This window comes from Marmota monax, unplaced genomic scaffold (assembly GCF_021218885.2).
Source record: "Marmota monax isolate L192 unplaced genomic scaffold, Marmota_monax_Labrador192_F-V1.1 WCK01_AAM20220418_F8-fsc00015, whole genome shotgun sequence".
Taxonomy (NCBI): Eukaryota; Metazoa; Chordata; class Mammalia; order Rodentia; family Sciuridae; genus Marmota; species Marmota monax.
The window spans coordinates 21,727,501-21,745,000 of record NW_026692194.1 but is presented as its reverse complement, the minus strand read 5'-3'; the positions used below and the strand labels follow the sequence as shown (position 1 = coordinate 21,745,000).

The following is a 17,500-nucleotide window of genomic DNA, read 5'->3' as shown; positions in this document are numbered from 1 at the left end:
TCCTATTACAGTTATTGCATGGATGCTGCTTCTAGGGGCAGACTGTCCATCTGCATTATTTTAGAATGTCACAGAGGGGGGGGAAGAAAGCTCTCTTTAGACGCTACCTCCAAGATGAAACCTGAAATGCTCAGTGCCAGAAAGAGGTGCCACACATAAAAAGATCACGGTAAGTCTCACACCATCTCTTAGTCATTGTCAGTCAATGAGATCTGGATTAGGCCACAGGAATATGAAGCAAGAGTTGGAGTTCAAATATTAGGTACATGGATTAAATTCTTATTGAAGCACTTCCAGCAAGGGTGGCATTGTCTGATTCCCTGAATAGCTAACCAGTGGTACTGCTTGATCCCATTTACATGAAAACAAGCTCTATTCACAAACCCATTCCAAACCCACATTGTGGTTCAAGCAAAATGCACATGATTACAAGAAGCAGTGATATGTTTATGTTCTTAAATCATTCATATATTCATATATTTACATTCAAACATTCATAAACCTGTGGGCAGTGGGGGAAAGAACTTATTTCCCTGAAGAGACTGTCTCTTACTTCACATCCAAATTTAGCAGCTCAACTAGATTATAAAATAAAGAGGCAACTGTGAAAGCTAGTCATCATTTCGCCATTCAGCGTTTTTGACAATGAAAAATAGTTTCATGGTTCAACAGTTCCTAAATAACTTGTAAAATGTCAACTCTGAAATAAACAGAAAGAAGAACCAAGGAAGAGTCACACCTGAAAAAGGGTGTTGTTGACAAACATCAAAATATTAGAATATTTAACCACAGGTATAGGAAAAAAACCTGCCTATTAAGTGCCTCAGTTGACTTGTTTAATGTTGAGTTTAATATAAGGATTCCTTTCTGTCAGTGTGCAGTCCAGCCCCGTCCTTGCTGCATTTAGAGCAGCGAGTGATTGTGAATTTTAAGCCTGCCTTCCCAGACTCCTGTTCAATCACAATGCAATCTGAGGTCTGGAAGTAAGATGTTTTCTTATCCAATGAACACTTTCATTCAGTGTTCGACGGCTCTCCAGTTTATTGTAACTGCAAAAATAGAAATGACTCTGAACATTTGAATTCTCAAAAGGCTTAGAAAGCATGTCTGAAATGCTACCTATAGCCTGACTGACCTGCCAAGCAGATGGGCACGCAGGACAGTTGGCACATCTGTGTGCCCACAGCCCCAGACTTTGAGAAGGAACGGGAGAGAGTAAATTAGCCTGCACATCCCGTCTCGTTCGATCTCTCGGCATCTTCCCACTGGCCACACACTGTGACTACTTTTCTCTATCATTCTTACTTTCCCCTAAATGATGGGAAAAGTTTGGTTTTTTGACTATTTTTGTGAAAATGTTTTTCTTTCCCCTCAAAATCAAAATACCATTCCATAGGCTCCAGTTCTTTGTCTTCCAGATGCTGTGATCACCAGTTTTCTAAATCACAACTCCCAGCCCCCTATACTTGGAAAGACCTTTAGCTCAATGTCATCAGCCCTTTCACCTCACACCTGGGAATACTTGGTCCCTGACAAAAATATACCAATTGCCCAAGATCTCGCAACTAAGGGCTAGAGCTAAGTGAGATTCAACCATGGCATCGTTCTGAGCTCCCATAAAAATCATTTAATAAATATTGAAAGGGGTCATCCTTCCACTGAAAGTTAAGTCTAAAAACAGTGAATTTAACTTATCACATTTCACCATGAAAATTGCATATAGGTCTCCCTTTTGTGGTTATTGACAGAGAAATGTCTCCATATGCTCTGCGCTAATAAATTTCTCTGTGAGAGGAATTACAGATTCTCCATTCTCTGCATAAAATTTTGATTCTAAAGGAGGCAATGAAAATGGTCCAGCACCTTTCCTTTGTCAGAAAATCTGTGATTCAGATCAATGAACAAAGCAAGTGTCGCTGCCACCAGCAATGGCATGGAAGGGTGTGTGTGTGTGTGTGTGTGTGTGTGTGTGTGTGTGAGTGTTTAAATGGGCAAACTGGACTGTCAATGTATTTTGATCAGTAACTGAAGGGAGAGTTGAAATGGTATCTCCATCCCCATCACTGACCCACTCAGCCTTTTTAAATAGATCCACTTAAGCTACTGCTGTTCTCTGAGCCATTAGGACTTATTTAAGGGGTGAATTTTCAGGAGATTACATATCACTCCCACTAAAACACATTGAAATTGCTCATATGACGTACCCTACAAAGCGTTATAAATTCTGCTTCAGAGCTAAGTAGAAAAGTGAGCTTGCTTGGAATAAAGATCTATTAGGGAACTATGAGAATTACTTTTGGGAAATTTGATTTGGAATGATGAAGTAGATGCCATTACCTTTGAAATAACTGTGTTTGGAATGTGTGCTGTGGCTTAAGCTGCATTTTCCGGTTGCTGTGATGTTAACCTCTTTGTCACCATTACCAACATTAAGTAGAAATGGTGATTTATAAGAGCATGCCTTAAGCTCATCTGGTGAGGTGCTGTTTATTTTTCTGACAATCTTCCCTCTCTTAGGATGCACAGGTATAAAGTGAGAGAGGCCCCTAATGTAGCTGTTGCTCATCCCAACCAGCCAGGGCTTCTGCAGGCCCGAGGAACTGCAGAGGTTGCTTCTTAAAGAGCAAAACCAGAATATTTTGTTAATAAAACTAAAGGTATTATTACCTCACTAAAGAATATGGTATAGTGTCCTGAAGAGCAAACTTTTAAAAAGACTTAATTACAATTTAATTCCTTTCTCATCAATCCTTTTTGTAGCATTTGAATTAGATATATTCTGGATTCTAAGATATAAGGATATAGTTTTATGAAAGATGAGTGATGATTGCTGGGTAGAATGGGGTAAGGTTTGCTCCCTTCTGGCATGCTTTCTAACCCATCTGAAAAGGATTCTTTTTCCATTGCTCAAAGCACCCTCTCCATAGAGAATTTTCCACTGAACCTATGGTGGCCAAAGAAACCACATGTATTGACTTATTGGAAACTTCTCATGAACAGTTCTCTTCTTTCTCAAATGAGAGAATCATCAAAACAGAAGAGAACCTAGTCTTGTGAGACATCCTACCTAAGCAGTGGTTCACCCCCAGCAATGCTGGTAAAGTTGAGTGCATAACCTATTTTAAGATCATTGAAAACTAACACTCTATATAAACTTCCTCCATTTCAAGGACTGCGATGAGCTACCAGTCAGTTGGCAAGTAACTATTTGGTGGGCACTGTCAATGAATACAGAATGGAAGCTCTTGAGAAAGAGAACTTCATCTTATTCATAGTTCATTCCCAGTGCCCTGTGTATGTCATAGGTACTCAATGATATTTATGAACTAACATATTATTAATTTGACATCCACTGCAGCCACATAAGTGGGCCTTTGTTAACAAGACCTCACATGAAGTGACTTGCCCAAAGTCACAGAGCAGAAACATCAAATTCAGAGTTCTAATGAGCTTAAATGATGCTCCCCCCTGTCTGAAATGTGGCCACATACAGTGGCCCTCTCTGAGGGAGGACGGTAGTCCTCCTCCTGACAGTCAATACTAAGTGTTAACCCAGAGAAGGACAAGGCAGGGTCCTGGAGCAGGTGGTGCTCGCCATGCCACATGAGGAGCAGGGAGGCCAAATCGGGGGACTAACCTACAGTATTAAGAATAAAAGTGGGGCTTCACTGGTCCCCCCCTCTCGAGATGGCTGTTATAGATACAAGAGTTCCCCTGAAAAGCTCATGTGTTAATTAATGCAAGAATGTTCAGAGAAATTATTTGATTGAGATGTGATCTAATCATTGGGTTAATCCATCCACTGGATTGATAATTGGGATTACTGGGTGGTTAACTATAGGCAGGTGGAGCGTGGCTGGAGAAGTAGGTCACTGGGGGAGTGCCTTTGGGGATTATATTTTGTCCCTGGTTCCTTGTGCTTTCTCTCCCTGCTTTCTGACTGCCATGAGCTCAGCAATATTCCTCCAGCACACCCATCTGCCGTGTTGTTCTGCCTCACTGGGGGCTCATAGCCATGAAGTCTGCTGGCCATGGACTGATTCTCTGTAACCATGAGCCCAAAATAAACTTTTTCTACTCTAAATTGTTCTTATCAGCTATTGATTACAGGGATAAAAAGCCAACTAACACAATGATTAAAGCACAAGATGGGGCGGGGGGAGGGGTGTTATTTCTAAGGTATAAGGGAACAGCCACTGTAAGACTGGAAAGCCAAGATATGGTGGAAAGCTTTTCTACATTGCTTTGCAAAGCAATGCATTTGGACTTGTGTTATGAGTTAAGATGCTTTTTGAAAAGTAGTTCTCTTTTCCCTTAAAAGACATCATTGTCAATTTCTATGAAGTAGAACAGTTTTTTTGGTTTTGGTTTTGGGCTTTATGTGTGTGTTTTTGGGGCTCTTTGTTTATTTTTTTTGCAAAAATATCACCTAGAAGCAACGGCTCTGAAGCTGAAGCTGTATGTATCTAAGCCATACACCATTATTATCTTGGCCATCTCCCCCATGCTGCTACTCTGCCTCAGGAGTTAGCCAACTTCTTAGACCACTGTAGCTTCTAATGTTGTAGAAGAGGCAAAACACACACACACACACACACACAAGAAATGCTCCCCAACTTCAATAAATTTCAAACCTAGGAGGGACGGCACTTCTGCCACACAGGAAACTGGAAAGAGAACCTCCAATGCTCTACTTCTGGTACTGAGCTCAGAAAACAAAGAGGTCACTGTGAGTGCAGGTACTCTGGATGGCTGATGGCTTCTTGCCACCCTTGCCTAACTCCAGCATCTGATGACTGGCTCCTCTGCCTGAGCTGTCTCTCTTCCTCCTCTGTGCTGGCCAGTTTGGAATCTGGTGAGGGTCTGGACTCTTTGTCCAAGATGCCTTTGAATCTTCCAGAGGAAAGGAACCCTGTGTTCTCAAAAGGGCAGAAGGTAGAAGGACAAAAAGAGCCAAATTTCCCACTTCTCAACACTATTGCATTGTGGATTCAATGTCCAATGCATGAATTTGAGTGGAATATATTCAAACCACAGTGCCAGGTATGGCTGAATTAACTAACTTGCCATCTACTGCCAAGTAACCCACACTTGAACCTGGGACCTGCAATTTCAGATACAGAAACTGTCTTCCAAACTTCCACAATAATGCCTGGCAAAGACAGGTTCAGACTAACCCAGCCAAAAGATGACAGAACAACAAAAGTTCTCAAAAGACTGGAGGAGGAGAGAAAAAAAAATGGAGGAGAAAAATGAAAAATCACAGTGAACTGGAGAAGAATTAACATGGAGGTCAAGAAAGAAAAATCCAGAGTTACCATGGTTTCTGTGATATATTAGCAAAGCTTTGTTTTTGGAGCCATTCACTCCTAGTAACTGGTTGAGTCTTATATCTTAGTGTTATTCCCAGTCACCAAAACCATTACCCCCTGTCCTGTGTTTTGGATGCAGCGAGGCTGGTGGTTTGTTTTTAGATGACAGTTCCATAGCACCCTGGGCAGACAGAGGGCCCAGGTCTATGGGATTCTAGGATCTAACAAGGGAAGTATGTACAGTGCTTCATCTCTCCCAGATGACACCCACTAAGAACAGTTTAGAAACTGTTCCTTTAACATTAACATATGGCCCACACGTGAGTCCTGGCCCGCAGCAGGTGAATGGCTTGGTTTTAGTTAGATACCGATGACCACTATATCTTCTTTTTAAATTTTGCCCCCCAGCAAACATTTGAATGAAAGGAACCAATTTCTCTCATTTTAGGATTGGGCAAACACGTACAATGAGCCTTGTATTTATCACCATTAGTATCATTAGACTTGAAAACCCAGTTTAATCTGGATTCTGCTCTCTTCTCAATGTCAGTCTGTTTCTGGACCAGTACAGAGCCAGCCTTGTTGATGCAATAAAGAGATTACTCCGGCCCATGGTAAGTATGTTTCTATTTTCTCCTGAATACTGGCTACAGAATAATTAGTCTGTGCACAAAGATGGAGAGAGTAATGGAATGGCAGGATTAATGTCATGTAATACTTTAATACTTATTATGTCCAACTTCAATTGGGTCTTCTGATCTATCAGATTCTTTCCTAATCATAACTAGGAAACTTCTTACCCTTGGCCTTCTGATAAGGAACACAGTGGGTAGTAAAATAAATGAAACCGCTTCAAAGATAAGTGTGAGATTATTTTTATCAAAGAATTTCTTGAGTCTTTTCCTTTGATAACCATATCTTCATATTAAAGTAGAAGTATGATATTGAAAGTTTTCTGTTGACTTCTGTCGTTTTTAATCCCTTCAATGGTAACCTTTGTCATTGGGTATTTATTTATCGCACAAAAATACTTTTTTCTTTTTATTTCTGTTTTTACTAAGGAAAAAAGGACTTTAAGATGAATCTGTACATTAAAAGTTCTTTGCTTTAAAAGGAAACCATTATTTACATATTATAAACATTAGGTCACAATGAAGCCAAGCATGGCATAAAATATTGTGCACATTTTTACATTTATATATCCATTTATGCCTGTGAGTAAATTACAGAGTTTGTATCCACTCTTATTTTGTTGGGCTGTTGTACTAAGCTAGGAGGTCCTGCAGCCTAAACGGAGAGTTAATATACATCTATTTAAAGTAAGAAAACGAGTTTAAAGCTCATGCATTTAAAAAAAAAATCTTGTAAGTATAGAAGACTCTTGCTGTGCCATAGGAATTTAAAATAGGTTAACAATATTAATGTAATCTAAGATAGGAACTCACATTTATCTATGATGACTGCAGTGTGTGTGTCTATGTGTGTGTTTTCTAAAGTTTTGTTTCTAAAAGTGTTTTTTAAAAGGTTCTAGTCTTCTGACCTCGATGAGACTTATAGACTAATACCTTTCAATCTTTCTTTTATATCTTTTTCACATTGAAGGTTCCCAGAGCAATTTGATAATCATCCTTTGCCTTTCACTGTTGCTTTTTATTTTGTTATCTCTATATAGCTCAGAAACTTTAAATAGACCTCTCAGAGGAGTAACCACAGCTTTGTAAGTGGCAATCAATTCAATTAAATTGGCCTTCTCAATTCCCACAGTGAAGTGGGTAGTAGGCCTGAGGCAGAAAGGGACATGTTCCCAGCTACTGAGGGCTACTGCCTCAATTGAGAAGGCTGCCCAAGTTAAGGGTCAAAGAAAGAATATTGGGCTTCCTCATCACCCATCAGCCTTGGGTGATTCTTTAAGCCTTTGCAAGGCCAACAGTTTCAGAGAGGGCAATGGGATTGTTGAATGCAAAGGCCTCTGTGAAAATGTATCATAGATAAATACAGTGCCTTCAAGGACTCCCAGATTTCACACTGCACAAACAGTGCTTCACCCATCACCAACACCCCTTCAAAGCCTATTTGTGGCAAATACTCCATTTTGGAGCAGATTTGCATGATTTACCTGCCCAAGCTATGAATAGACCTAAATGCAGATTGGATTGGAATCTCTTGCTGCTCTTCCAGACCCTCTGTTAAACCCAGTCCCCTGCTGTCTGAGGTGTGGATCCACCCAGCTGCCCTCCTACTGACGGCCAATACTCACCTTTAGCCCAGAAAAGGACTAGGCAGGGTCTCTAGTAAATAGTATTTACTCATGCTATTTGTGGAACAGAAAGGCCAAATCAGAGGCCCACACCAACCTGCAGCAGTAGAAATGGCAGTAGTGGGCATCACGAAGGCCGCTAGTGGGCTGGCAGATACCAAGCCTACTGTATTTTCTAGCCTAAAGTACATTTGGCCCATTGTCAGAGGGGAGGTTTGAGATTGGGATGGTACATGGACTTACTGAAATGACCACCCAGAATCTCATCCCCATTGGGAGGTCTGAGGAGGAAGGGAACATGCATCCCTGAGCCTCCACTCAGGCAGACCATGGAGGGTCACGTGGCAGTGAAAAGCTATAGTTCCACACCCTGTGGGGTTTCTTCCCCACAGTATGGGGGAAACTGGACTCTTTCCCTTCTTAGTTCTCAGGACTGGTTTTTCTGTTTCCAGGGACGTCCCTAATGGGAAGTCACAGTCCAAGCCTAAGATAACATTCAAGGTTTTATAGCATTCTAGTTAGAGCTGTCTTTGGTGTTCTCCTGAGTCTAGACAGCTCCTCCATATTTTTGTGGCCCACATTCTGAACACAGTATAAATGGCTCACAAGGAAACAAGATAGGGGGCCACACAGGTGGATCCCCAGAGCTTGCTGATTCAATGCAAGATACTGCAAATTCAGGGTACTCAGCAGAAATCACAATGCAGCCAAATGCTTCAAGTTTGTAGGTGACCCCAGTATCTGAAGGTCAAGTGTAGTAAATGGAAAGAGTCAGAAAAATCTGCATATAAAACCCAAGTGTGCTCTTACTACCTACCTAGTCTCTAAACCTGAGTTTTTCCACCTGTAAAAAGGCAGGACTAATTCCTACCTTGTGGGCTGGCATAAAATATTTACATATGTAAATGCCAGGCATGTACCTGGTGCCCAGGACGCACTCCAAAATGAGAGCTGGTTCTTTTTTATTGCTGTACCAGCTTGTCAGGGTTCATACAGGAGACACTTGTCCTAAGGTATGCTGGCCTGGCTAGAGGAAATTCCAGATCCAGTTTAGCAATGACCAGCTCTGGAACCACCTGTCTTGCCCCATTTTCCCCCATGAAGGGAAAGCAGGGAATTTCATCCAGTCTCTTAGAGAGCTCTGTCAACTGTGAGAGCTTCGGTTCTCCTTGTGAAGAGAGCTCTAGGGGCAGAAAACTTAGGCTCAGATCTGAACGCTGCCATTTACTAGATTCATCCTCTGGAAGCCTCAGTTTCTGATCTGTGAAACAAGCAGTAAACAAACCCATGTACATGTGAATGATGGCCTCTGAACAGCTCTCCACACTTAGCTCCTGTTACTCCGCAGAACTAGAGACTTTCTGATTATGGTGAATACAGAATGTAGGGGGCTCTTTCTGAGCATTTTCCTTGGAGAAATGCTGGCAAGAGAGAACACTCTATTTTCTGATGTGGACTTTGGGAATTACTGCACATAACTGAGCCTGCAGTATATCTATCCCCTGCTTTTATGTCCCAAATTCCTGCAGTAGGCCCTGCCCTAGTCCCAGGAGGATTGCCTACCTAGAAGAAGGTGACATCTTTTGCTACAGTCAGCCCCCACCAAGCAATGGGGAGAGAGATGACTACATTGGCAAGAGCAAAATAATTCAACATGAAGGTTCTAGTGATATTCCCTGGGAAGAAGTGAAATCTGCCATGTTGGGGAGTACAGTTGCTTGATTTCTAGATTGAGTAAATCAACTGTTGGTGGGGGTCAGAGGGTCCAGAAGCAAAGAAAGAAGATGGGGTGGGGGGTGTTTCTCTGCTTTCCATATTTATTACAGAGTCATAAGTGAAGGGAGACAAGCAGCCAGAGGCAGCTTAGCCATCCACGTGGACTGCTGGCTTGACCCAAGGGCAATGTCAAATCCCAAGGCTAAACTTAGATCCTCAGCCAAGCAGGCCCCTGTGTCTGGTAAGTCATTATAGGCAGCCCTGAATTTCATCAGGAAATGGTTTGCCACCCTCCCCAAATTGACACTTTTCTCAACTTGCTGGTTTAAAGAAACCACAAAGATAATTGACTCCTGCTATAATACTACTCACTAGCAAACTTAACGGATTGAAAAGAATAGAATATTAAAAAAGAATGAAATCAGCAAATTTTACTCATTCCAAGAAGCAACCTCTCCCACCCCCATTTTCCCTCTGGTGAATGGTTTCTTGTTGCTCATGATTGATAGGGTGACTCCCTGTCTTCGTGTTCCCTAAAGTCTGTGACAACAGCAATGTCCAATATCAGAGGACCCGAATGTAATTTAAAATCCAGTCACAGCAGCCTGCAAGTTGACCTGTAGTCCATAAATGACAACCAACAAATGGTATCTACTAATATTACTCTGAAATGGCTTTGGGTCCAGGGAGGGGAGCCAGGCCAGTGAGGCAGTGTAAGTTCACTCAGAAGCACGAGGAGATGGATGGGGATGCAATATTGATAACTCTCCAGCTCGTTATCACTGCTGGCCAATTGTCAGCAATTCAGAATTATCACTGTGGAATCCATTTAACCTTCTTCAGCAACTGGCCCTAGCTGACCACCAAATTCCAGGAGCCCTGCCTATATCCAAGGAGTACCATACATGGAAATCATGGACTCTCATTTTAAAGAGTAATATCATTTCATGGGGAGAGTTCCTCATCTTTTCTATGACTCTAACATCTCTGCCCATATCTGTTCAAACATCTGTTTTTTGCTTATCTTAGGGAAATTACCTTGTGTGGGTGGGCTCAGAATGGTGAAACTGTTGAAGGACACTTGTCTGCTTGCCAGGTCAGAGGCCCAGCAAATCCTCACCTGTTCTCAGTGAAAAGCTGTGTTCAGCCATACCTAGCTCATAAAGTTGTAGGAGTGCTTGAGAAACACTGGTCATCGTAACAGAGAGCCCTTAGATCATTTTGAGACTCTCAGAGGAGGGGCCCAGCCCTAAGAAGCTCTTTTCTAAGTGCCACCCAGGTGTTGATTCAGACACAAGGTAGGCTTTAGGAATTTAGAATCTGGTTGTGGAGATGCAACATGTACACAGGTAGAACACACAGACAGTGCAAAATATGAATCTTCCAGTTTACTAGATAGAATGTGAGATGCTATAAAGTTTGGACTCAGTCTTCAGTCAACAAATATTTGTTGAGCAATTACTGTCTGCCTGGCACTGGGCTCAGGAATGTGGGGTAGTGATATAAATATGAATGAGGAGGACTGCGAGACTCCAAGCATAGCACAGATCAGATTAATACAGGAGCTACCAGGAATTTGAAGGCGCCATGGTAGTACTAAGAAAGAGGTACAGGAGAAAGAATGATGAAGTGCTTTGGAGGTTTCCCTAAGAGGCAGCTGCGCTGGACTTTAGCCTTGAGTAGTCAGAAGGATGTTCTAAGCCTCAGAAGAAGAGGACAAGAAGTAGCCGCCCTGGTGGAGGGCACAGAGCTCACATGTGTGGAGTGTTAAAGAGCAAGGAACCAAGGAGAAATTTTATCTCCCTGGAGTATAAGAGTGTCTGTCTTAGCTGGTACAGTGGTGCACACCTGTAATCCCAGTGACTCAGGAGGCCCCAAGAACTTAATAAGACCCTATCTCAAAAAAAATAAAAAATAAAAAAGGGCTGGGAATGTGGCTCAGTGGTAAAGTGTCCGTGGATTCAATCCCCATTAGTGAGGGGCAGGAAGTGAGGTTACCGCTAGTTTGGGTACCATTGTATAAGAGGCTAAGAACACTATAATAAGAAACTGGGTTTCATCATGACTAACAAAAAGCCACTGAACATTGGTGGACAATGGTGTTATCAGATATGAGTTCTAGAAAGATCACTCTGGCCACAGAATAGAGATTGGATTGGAGTACAGGAGAGCTTGAAGTCACCAAGGGTGACTCCTCAGGGTCCAGCATGGACCCACCTTCTAATTGGAGCTCATGTAGACCTGATGACAGCAAAGGAGATATTGAATGGATATTCATTAAAAGATTCATCCAGGAAATGTTTGCTTACTGCCTCAGTGCTAGACACTGTGCCAGGGATGGGCCTGGGGATGGAGTAAGAGACAATGTGATCCCTCCCTGAAGGAGATCACCATCCAGTGAGAGAGAGAAGCAAGTAAGTAGTTGCCCAGCGGTGTGGGAGGGCAGAGCAGAGGTGTGCAACCCATGGAGACAGAGAGCTAAGTGGGGCAGGAGGCACTGTGTGGAGGCCAGATGAGGTCAGCAAATGCTTCATAGGAGCATGATGTCTAGTCTGGGTGCTGAGGGATGAATAAGAGTTCACCATGCAGACAAAATACTGGAGATACGAGGAGCATTCTACTCCAAGGAAATGTTTGCATGTTTAAAGACAAAGGGGTGAAAAAAAGAACATAACAAGGGGCTGTCGTTACTTTGGCCCAAGGTGAGCATAAGAACAGCAGGAAATCCTCATGTAGTGGGACAGGCACATGGAGCTTTGTCTATCATCCCAAGAAGACGGGACCCACGTCAGTCATTTTCAACCCCTACTTAAATGGCAAAACCCTTCCGTCAAAAAAAGTTTAGCCAGCATCTCAAAGAGATAAAAGTGGGGGCTGGGGTTCTGCTCAGTGATAGAGCACATGCCTACCACCCACAAGGCCCTAGGTTCAATCCCCAGTACTCCCTCTCAAAAAAAAAAAAAAAAAAAAGTGAAGCAGCTTTAGTTAAATGGGATGTAAAACAAACAAAGGAAAAAACTAATACTTCCAGTCCTGGTCCTTTTGTCCCTCCAGGTCTCCCCTGAAACAATTCAGGATTCACCTGGAGACAATGTATCGCAGGGGGGTATGGCATTGAAAATTCTTGAAAGGCAATGTTTTTTTCCCAGGTTTCCAGCTTCATTTTGAAAGCTATGGGTATGAAAATGGTCAGTATCTAGGAGATACTCAGCTCCATGTCTGAGTATGTGGGTGTGTGCGGTGTGTTTGATAGGTGATGCCCTGGGAATGTTAAGGGTTTGGGATCAAGGATATCGGGATCCATTTTAGACAGAGTGGGTTAAAGGTGGCTTGAGAATATCCATACACAGGGATGAGCAGGCACTTGGAACTATGGGTGTGGGCCCTGGACAATGGCGAATGGTGTGGTTACAGACTTGGGAGTTATTGATGTATAAGTGATAGCTGAAGTCACAGACCTCAGTTACAATTGCCTAGAATATAAAATGTGAAGAAACAGTAGGTAGTGGCCTGGGGACCACTGACAATTCGGGGGAGGTGGGCCAAGAGAAGCCAGGAAAGGAGACTGAGATGGTAGGAGAGGAAGCAGGCAGTGACTCAGAAACCAGGCAAAGAAACAGAAAATGAGCATCAGCTTAAATATGTCATTGGTGTTTAATAATTGGTTGCTTGGAAATGAAAAAGGAATGAAGGCATTTCACGAGCATAGCATATTCCTTTAAAATGAGCCTGAAGCATACCTATTTTTTTTTTCAGAAGTATACACCCTATAATATGTGAGTATAGAGTAGACTGGCAAAATAACAACAACTGAATTCACAATGTAAACAGTATCATTGTTGTTTAGTGGTACTTCTCTCTCTTCTCTCCAGGGGTAAATGAATTCCCTCAAATTTCTGCACATCAGTCAAATTTTTACATTCAATTGAGTGTTCATTCTGAGTTTAAAATGACTCCGTGACTGAATGCTTAGAAAGTTGTGCTTTGGTAAATTGAAAATAATTTTTCTAAAGTGATGGGCTAATTTGAAATCTATATTCTTTTTCTTGGGTTGATTTTTTTTTTTTGGAGCCTAAATTGTAAGGTGCATTTCTTGGGTTGCATGGCTTCACAGATGAAGTGCCCTGCTCCCCTGGAGATATTGGTGGGCCTCTAAAGCCATTCATTACTGTGTGGGGCAGGGGCTGCACGCAGTAGGGCTCAGTAGGTGTTTATTAAATAAATGGATGATGTGCTACTTTCTATCCTAAATATTAATCCACATCTCAAAAGTATCTGTATTCAACAAAACAAAAAAGTAAACAACTTAACACTCATAACTGAGCTATTACAGATTAAAACTCCCCCTTGCTCTTTCTCTTTCTTGTGGAAAGAGGATTGGGTACAGATTACTGCCCTCTGACATGCCACCATAGCAACTGACTCTGGGAAAGCTTCTTGGAGAAATCTTTTTAAAAAGAATAAGCAATAGACTGAGGCCGTCAAATTCCCAAAGACTTGTATTTTTCAAATTTCTGAATATCTGGATTTAGTTTAGTCTCTCAACAAATGTTGCCTGAGTGCCTACTACATGCTAGGCACCAGGAAATTGAGTGAATAAGCATTAGCAGATGCTGTTGTCATGGAGAGTGCATTCCAGCCAGAGGAGAGCATTAACAAACAAGGATGTAAGCGTGTCCCTGGTGATGAGTGCTAAGAACAAGAACAAAGCCCACAGAAGGGGTGGAGAGCTTGGGGTGGGGTGGGGCTTCTGTTCTAGATACCTTGGTTAGGGAAGGACAGAAAAACTGAGCCCTGGGAAAGAAATGTTTGGGCAGAGAGTACTGCCATGGGCTTAGTTATGGTTCTCTTAACCTTTCACCCCAACTCAGGGGGAAGTGGGAAGTGGGGGTCATTGTGCTTTGTGAATGCAAACATCAGCCCAACCAAGAAACCTGTCGCCCTGTAAACGTTATGATATGTAGCTTAGATAATAGCTGGAAAAATAACTCTTCAATTGTAACTAGAAGACAATCTTTGCAGGTGACTTTAAAATGAAACAACTTCCATTATTCAAAAATCCAGAGTGGCAACCAGCTCTTAGAAATGACTAAAATGACCTACTGGTATTCCTTCCTTTTTTTTTTTATTTAATGGAGACTTTTGCTCTCCTGCTGAGACCATGTATTATATCTAGTTTCACATAAAAATGAATTTTTGCTGCTAAGTTTGAAAACTGCCTGAAAATAGCAATTAATTTTGGAAAAGCTGACAGAACCATAAGTGTATAGTGGCATGATTGGTGCTGCTATAATTATGTGCCTGAGTGTGTACATGTCTGTGTAAACAGAGTATGAAAACACTCTTTATGTCCAGGACAGTATATCAGTGCCTTTTATTTCAGGTGAATGAGGGAGAAAGAAATGATAGAATTTTTATAGCACTTTTGGGTGGTCTGGATTTTTCTAATCTGACATCTGTACTCTCTTGTTTTTCAAATTATTTTCACATTCACCACCTCATTTGCTCCTCACAAGTTGCTGGAGGGAAGAAAAAAGAAAAGGCAGGGGAGCTTTGTTCTTTTCATTTGATGGATGACAAAACTCAGTGGGTCCGCTAGGAGGGCCTAAGAAGTAGATTGGGCTATGTCATCTCCAAGGTACCTTCTAGCTCAACAGTTCAATGACTTTTGATGATTCTGTTTGATTGTCCTTGGGCGCTGCAGCTGTTTAATGGTAGAGACTCCCTTTAAATCCAGGATCCTTTTGACCACACAGTTCCTCCTTATTTTCTTCAAACCCTTCACTGCTCGCTTAATCATCTGCAAAATGGAATGTCTACCGTACAACATTGTGGAGAAGATCACTGAGGGGACCAAGGGGAGGGATTGTGAAGCACCTTGCACGGTGGTAGCTGTCATTATCATCATCATCATCATCACCACCACCACCACCACTGTTAGTAGTAAGGAGACAATGTAACATAGCAGAAAGAGCTTAGTGTAATGGGAGGATGAGCTTCTAATCATTTACTGGTTGTGTCACCTTACCAAATTGTCCACCCTTTCCGAGCATTCTATAAAATGGACCTGAGAATACCTGCAGTGGAGGGTGGTATAGACTAAAGGAGACGCTATGTGTCTGGATGCTTAGCCCACGGCCTCATACATTCCAGTCGCCCGATAAATGATCCATAAGTATGAGTAATAATCTTTCAAAAGGAACAGATATTTTTTCATGATTCCTTCAAAACTAAAGTGGCATTTCACAGAAGTGAAACGTAACTTAAAATTAACAGAAGGACGCAGCCATCTTTTTTTAAAAAGTAGGAAGAAAATAAGGTTCAGAAGTTTGACTGCTCTGTGTACATGTGGTAGGGGGGAACCACACATACCAGTGGTTAGCAGATAGTCATTATGGAGTTCCGTGTCAGATGGCCTTCTAAGGTCCAGTGTGTATTTTATTCAAGTCCTCCACTCTCCTCACTGCAACAGTCTAAAAAGACTGTGTGGTGATTTAGATCAGCCTGTTTACCCTCATTGCACCACATTCTTTGAAAAGCAGCCTTTCAATGGCTGTGATGAACTACTTTCCTATAGTGATGACCATTATGAGGGATTCAATGAAGTTAGAAACTAAAAGCCTGTCACCTTGTGTCTCTAGCAAGAGAGTCATGAAAAAGGCTGGTGACAGGATAGAAATGTGAAAGCGCTCCAGTAGGGATTGTGGTTACTCCTCCCTTTGGACAATTTCTTGGTTCTGAATTTTCAGGGCATAGTAAATTAACATTTATAGGCATCTGTGGCCACATCCTTTGGAGCTTTGTTGGTGGGTGCAAAAGAGTCACAGGTGAGTGGGTCTGCCCCAGATCTAGTCAGTGGTTTAAACCATCAGACCTGAAATAGTGTGTATTGTTCAGAATGCTAACTTTCAATCAGATTTTATTATGTGTATTGTTTAAAAAGTATAAAACACAGCAACTGGCCATTTGAATGTGAAATATCTATATCTCTATATATGTATTTTTTTCCTTGTTTGATGTGTAGCTATCCTTGAAATTGTCCTTGAATGCCCATCCTGTGTGGATATCTCTAGAACAATTGAGTTTCCCTGAGAAGTATGTTAAGTGCTTTGACCAATGTCTGTTATGTTTTGCTGCCTTCCAGTTTTAAAATGCGTGAATTTCTATTTTAATGTTCTAGGGAAAAGCAATGGTGTTCGCCCCACACCGAGGGAATACGTTAAACCAGTTTTGCAATCTAGCTGAAAAAGCTGGTTTCTCTCTCCAAAGACATGAAAATTATGATGAACACATTTCAAACTTCCACTCCAAGGTTAGTTTTCTGCTTGTGTTAGATAACACTTTAATCCGCATTGCATTTTGAAGAGATCATGGTCTTTTTGGCAGGTAACCTAAATATTTGATTAAAGTACTCCTTAGGTGTGTTGCTTCTGAACAGCTATTTGTATCTGATTATTTTGTGTGGTAAAGCCATCTTTTATCTTTGCATGTCTAGAAGGATTTTACAGAAACCGTTCCTGTTTACTCCTTTCTCTGAAACAAACTAATCTTTTCATTCATAATAGACTAATTTGTAAGATGCAAGAGGAGGTGGCATAGAATGAATGATAAACATGCATTTGTATTTTAATGAAAACCTTCGGCTTTTAAGTAGGTTAAATGCTTAGCTACACTGAAATAAATAGAAGGTGAATGTCTAATTGTATCATGTTGGACTGTAAATCCTTATCTCTGCTTGCTTTATGGCTGGGTCAGTTGGCAGTTTGAGACTGTTAAATCTCATACAGAATTTCACAGTTGTGGGGTTATATGTCACATCGAGGCGCTACAAGATTTAGGTCAAAAGCACTTATCTGAGAGTGATTTCTAAGCCTGCTTACATAAAGCAATGTTATCAGCCTTTTTATTATTTATGGGTACAGGGCAATATAGGACACTAAGAGGCAAATGTTCCACAGAAAACTTTTTAGGATTCTCACGTTTGTTAGAACATGTCCCAGTGACTAGTCTAACATGAATTACCTCAGTAATTTTGCACCTTACAGAAATCTCCCTTTGCTGAGCTACTATGACTTTGGCAAGAGACTTTGATTAGTCATGTTTTCACAAGTTGTGGCTGCAGAAAAGCCAAAGCCTGGTCTTAATTTCCTCCTGGGACAATGTGAATAGCATTTTTTTTTTTATTGCCCAGAACTATGATATAATCTAGAAGTAT

General features: G+C 41.6%; 1 protein-coding gene across 1 annotated transcript in view; it reads left to right on the top strand.

Annotated features, from left to right (window-relative positions):
* The window catches only part of Camkmt (calmodulin-lysine N-methyltransferase), a 413,208-nt gene that overhangs the window by 390,275 nt on the left and 5,433 nt on the right, over nucleotides 1-17,500 (top strand). The window contains exons 9-10 of the mRNA XM_046424938.2: nucleotides 5,863-5,926; nucleotides 16,466-16,597. Of these exons, the coding sequence (XP_046280894.1) occupies nucleotides 5,863-5,926; nucleotides 16,466-16,597 (196 nt within the window). The remainder of the gene's footprint in view (nucleotides 1-5,862; nucleotides 5,927-16,465; nucleotides 16,598-17,500) is intronic.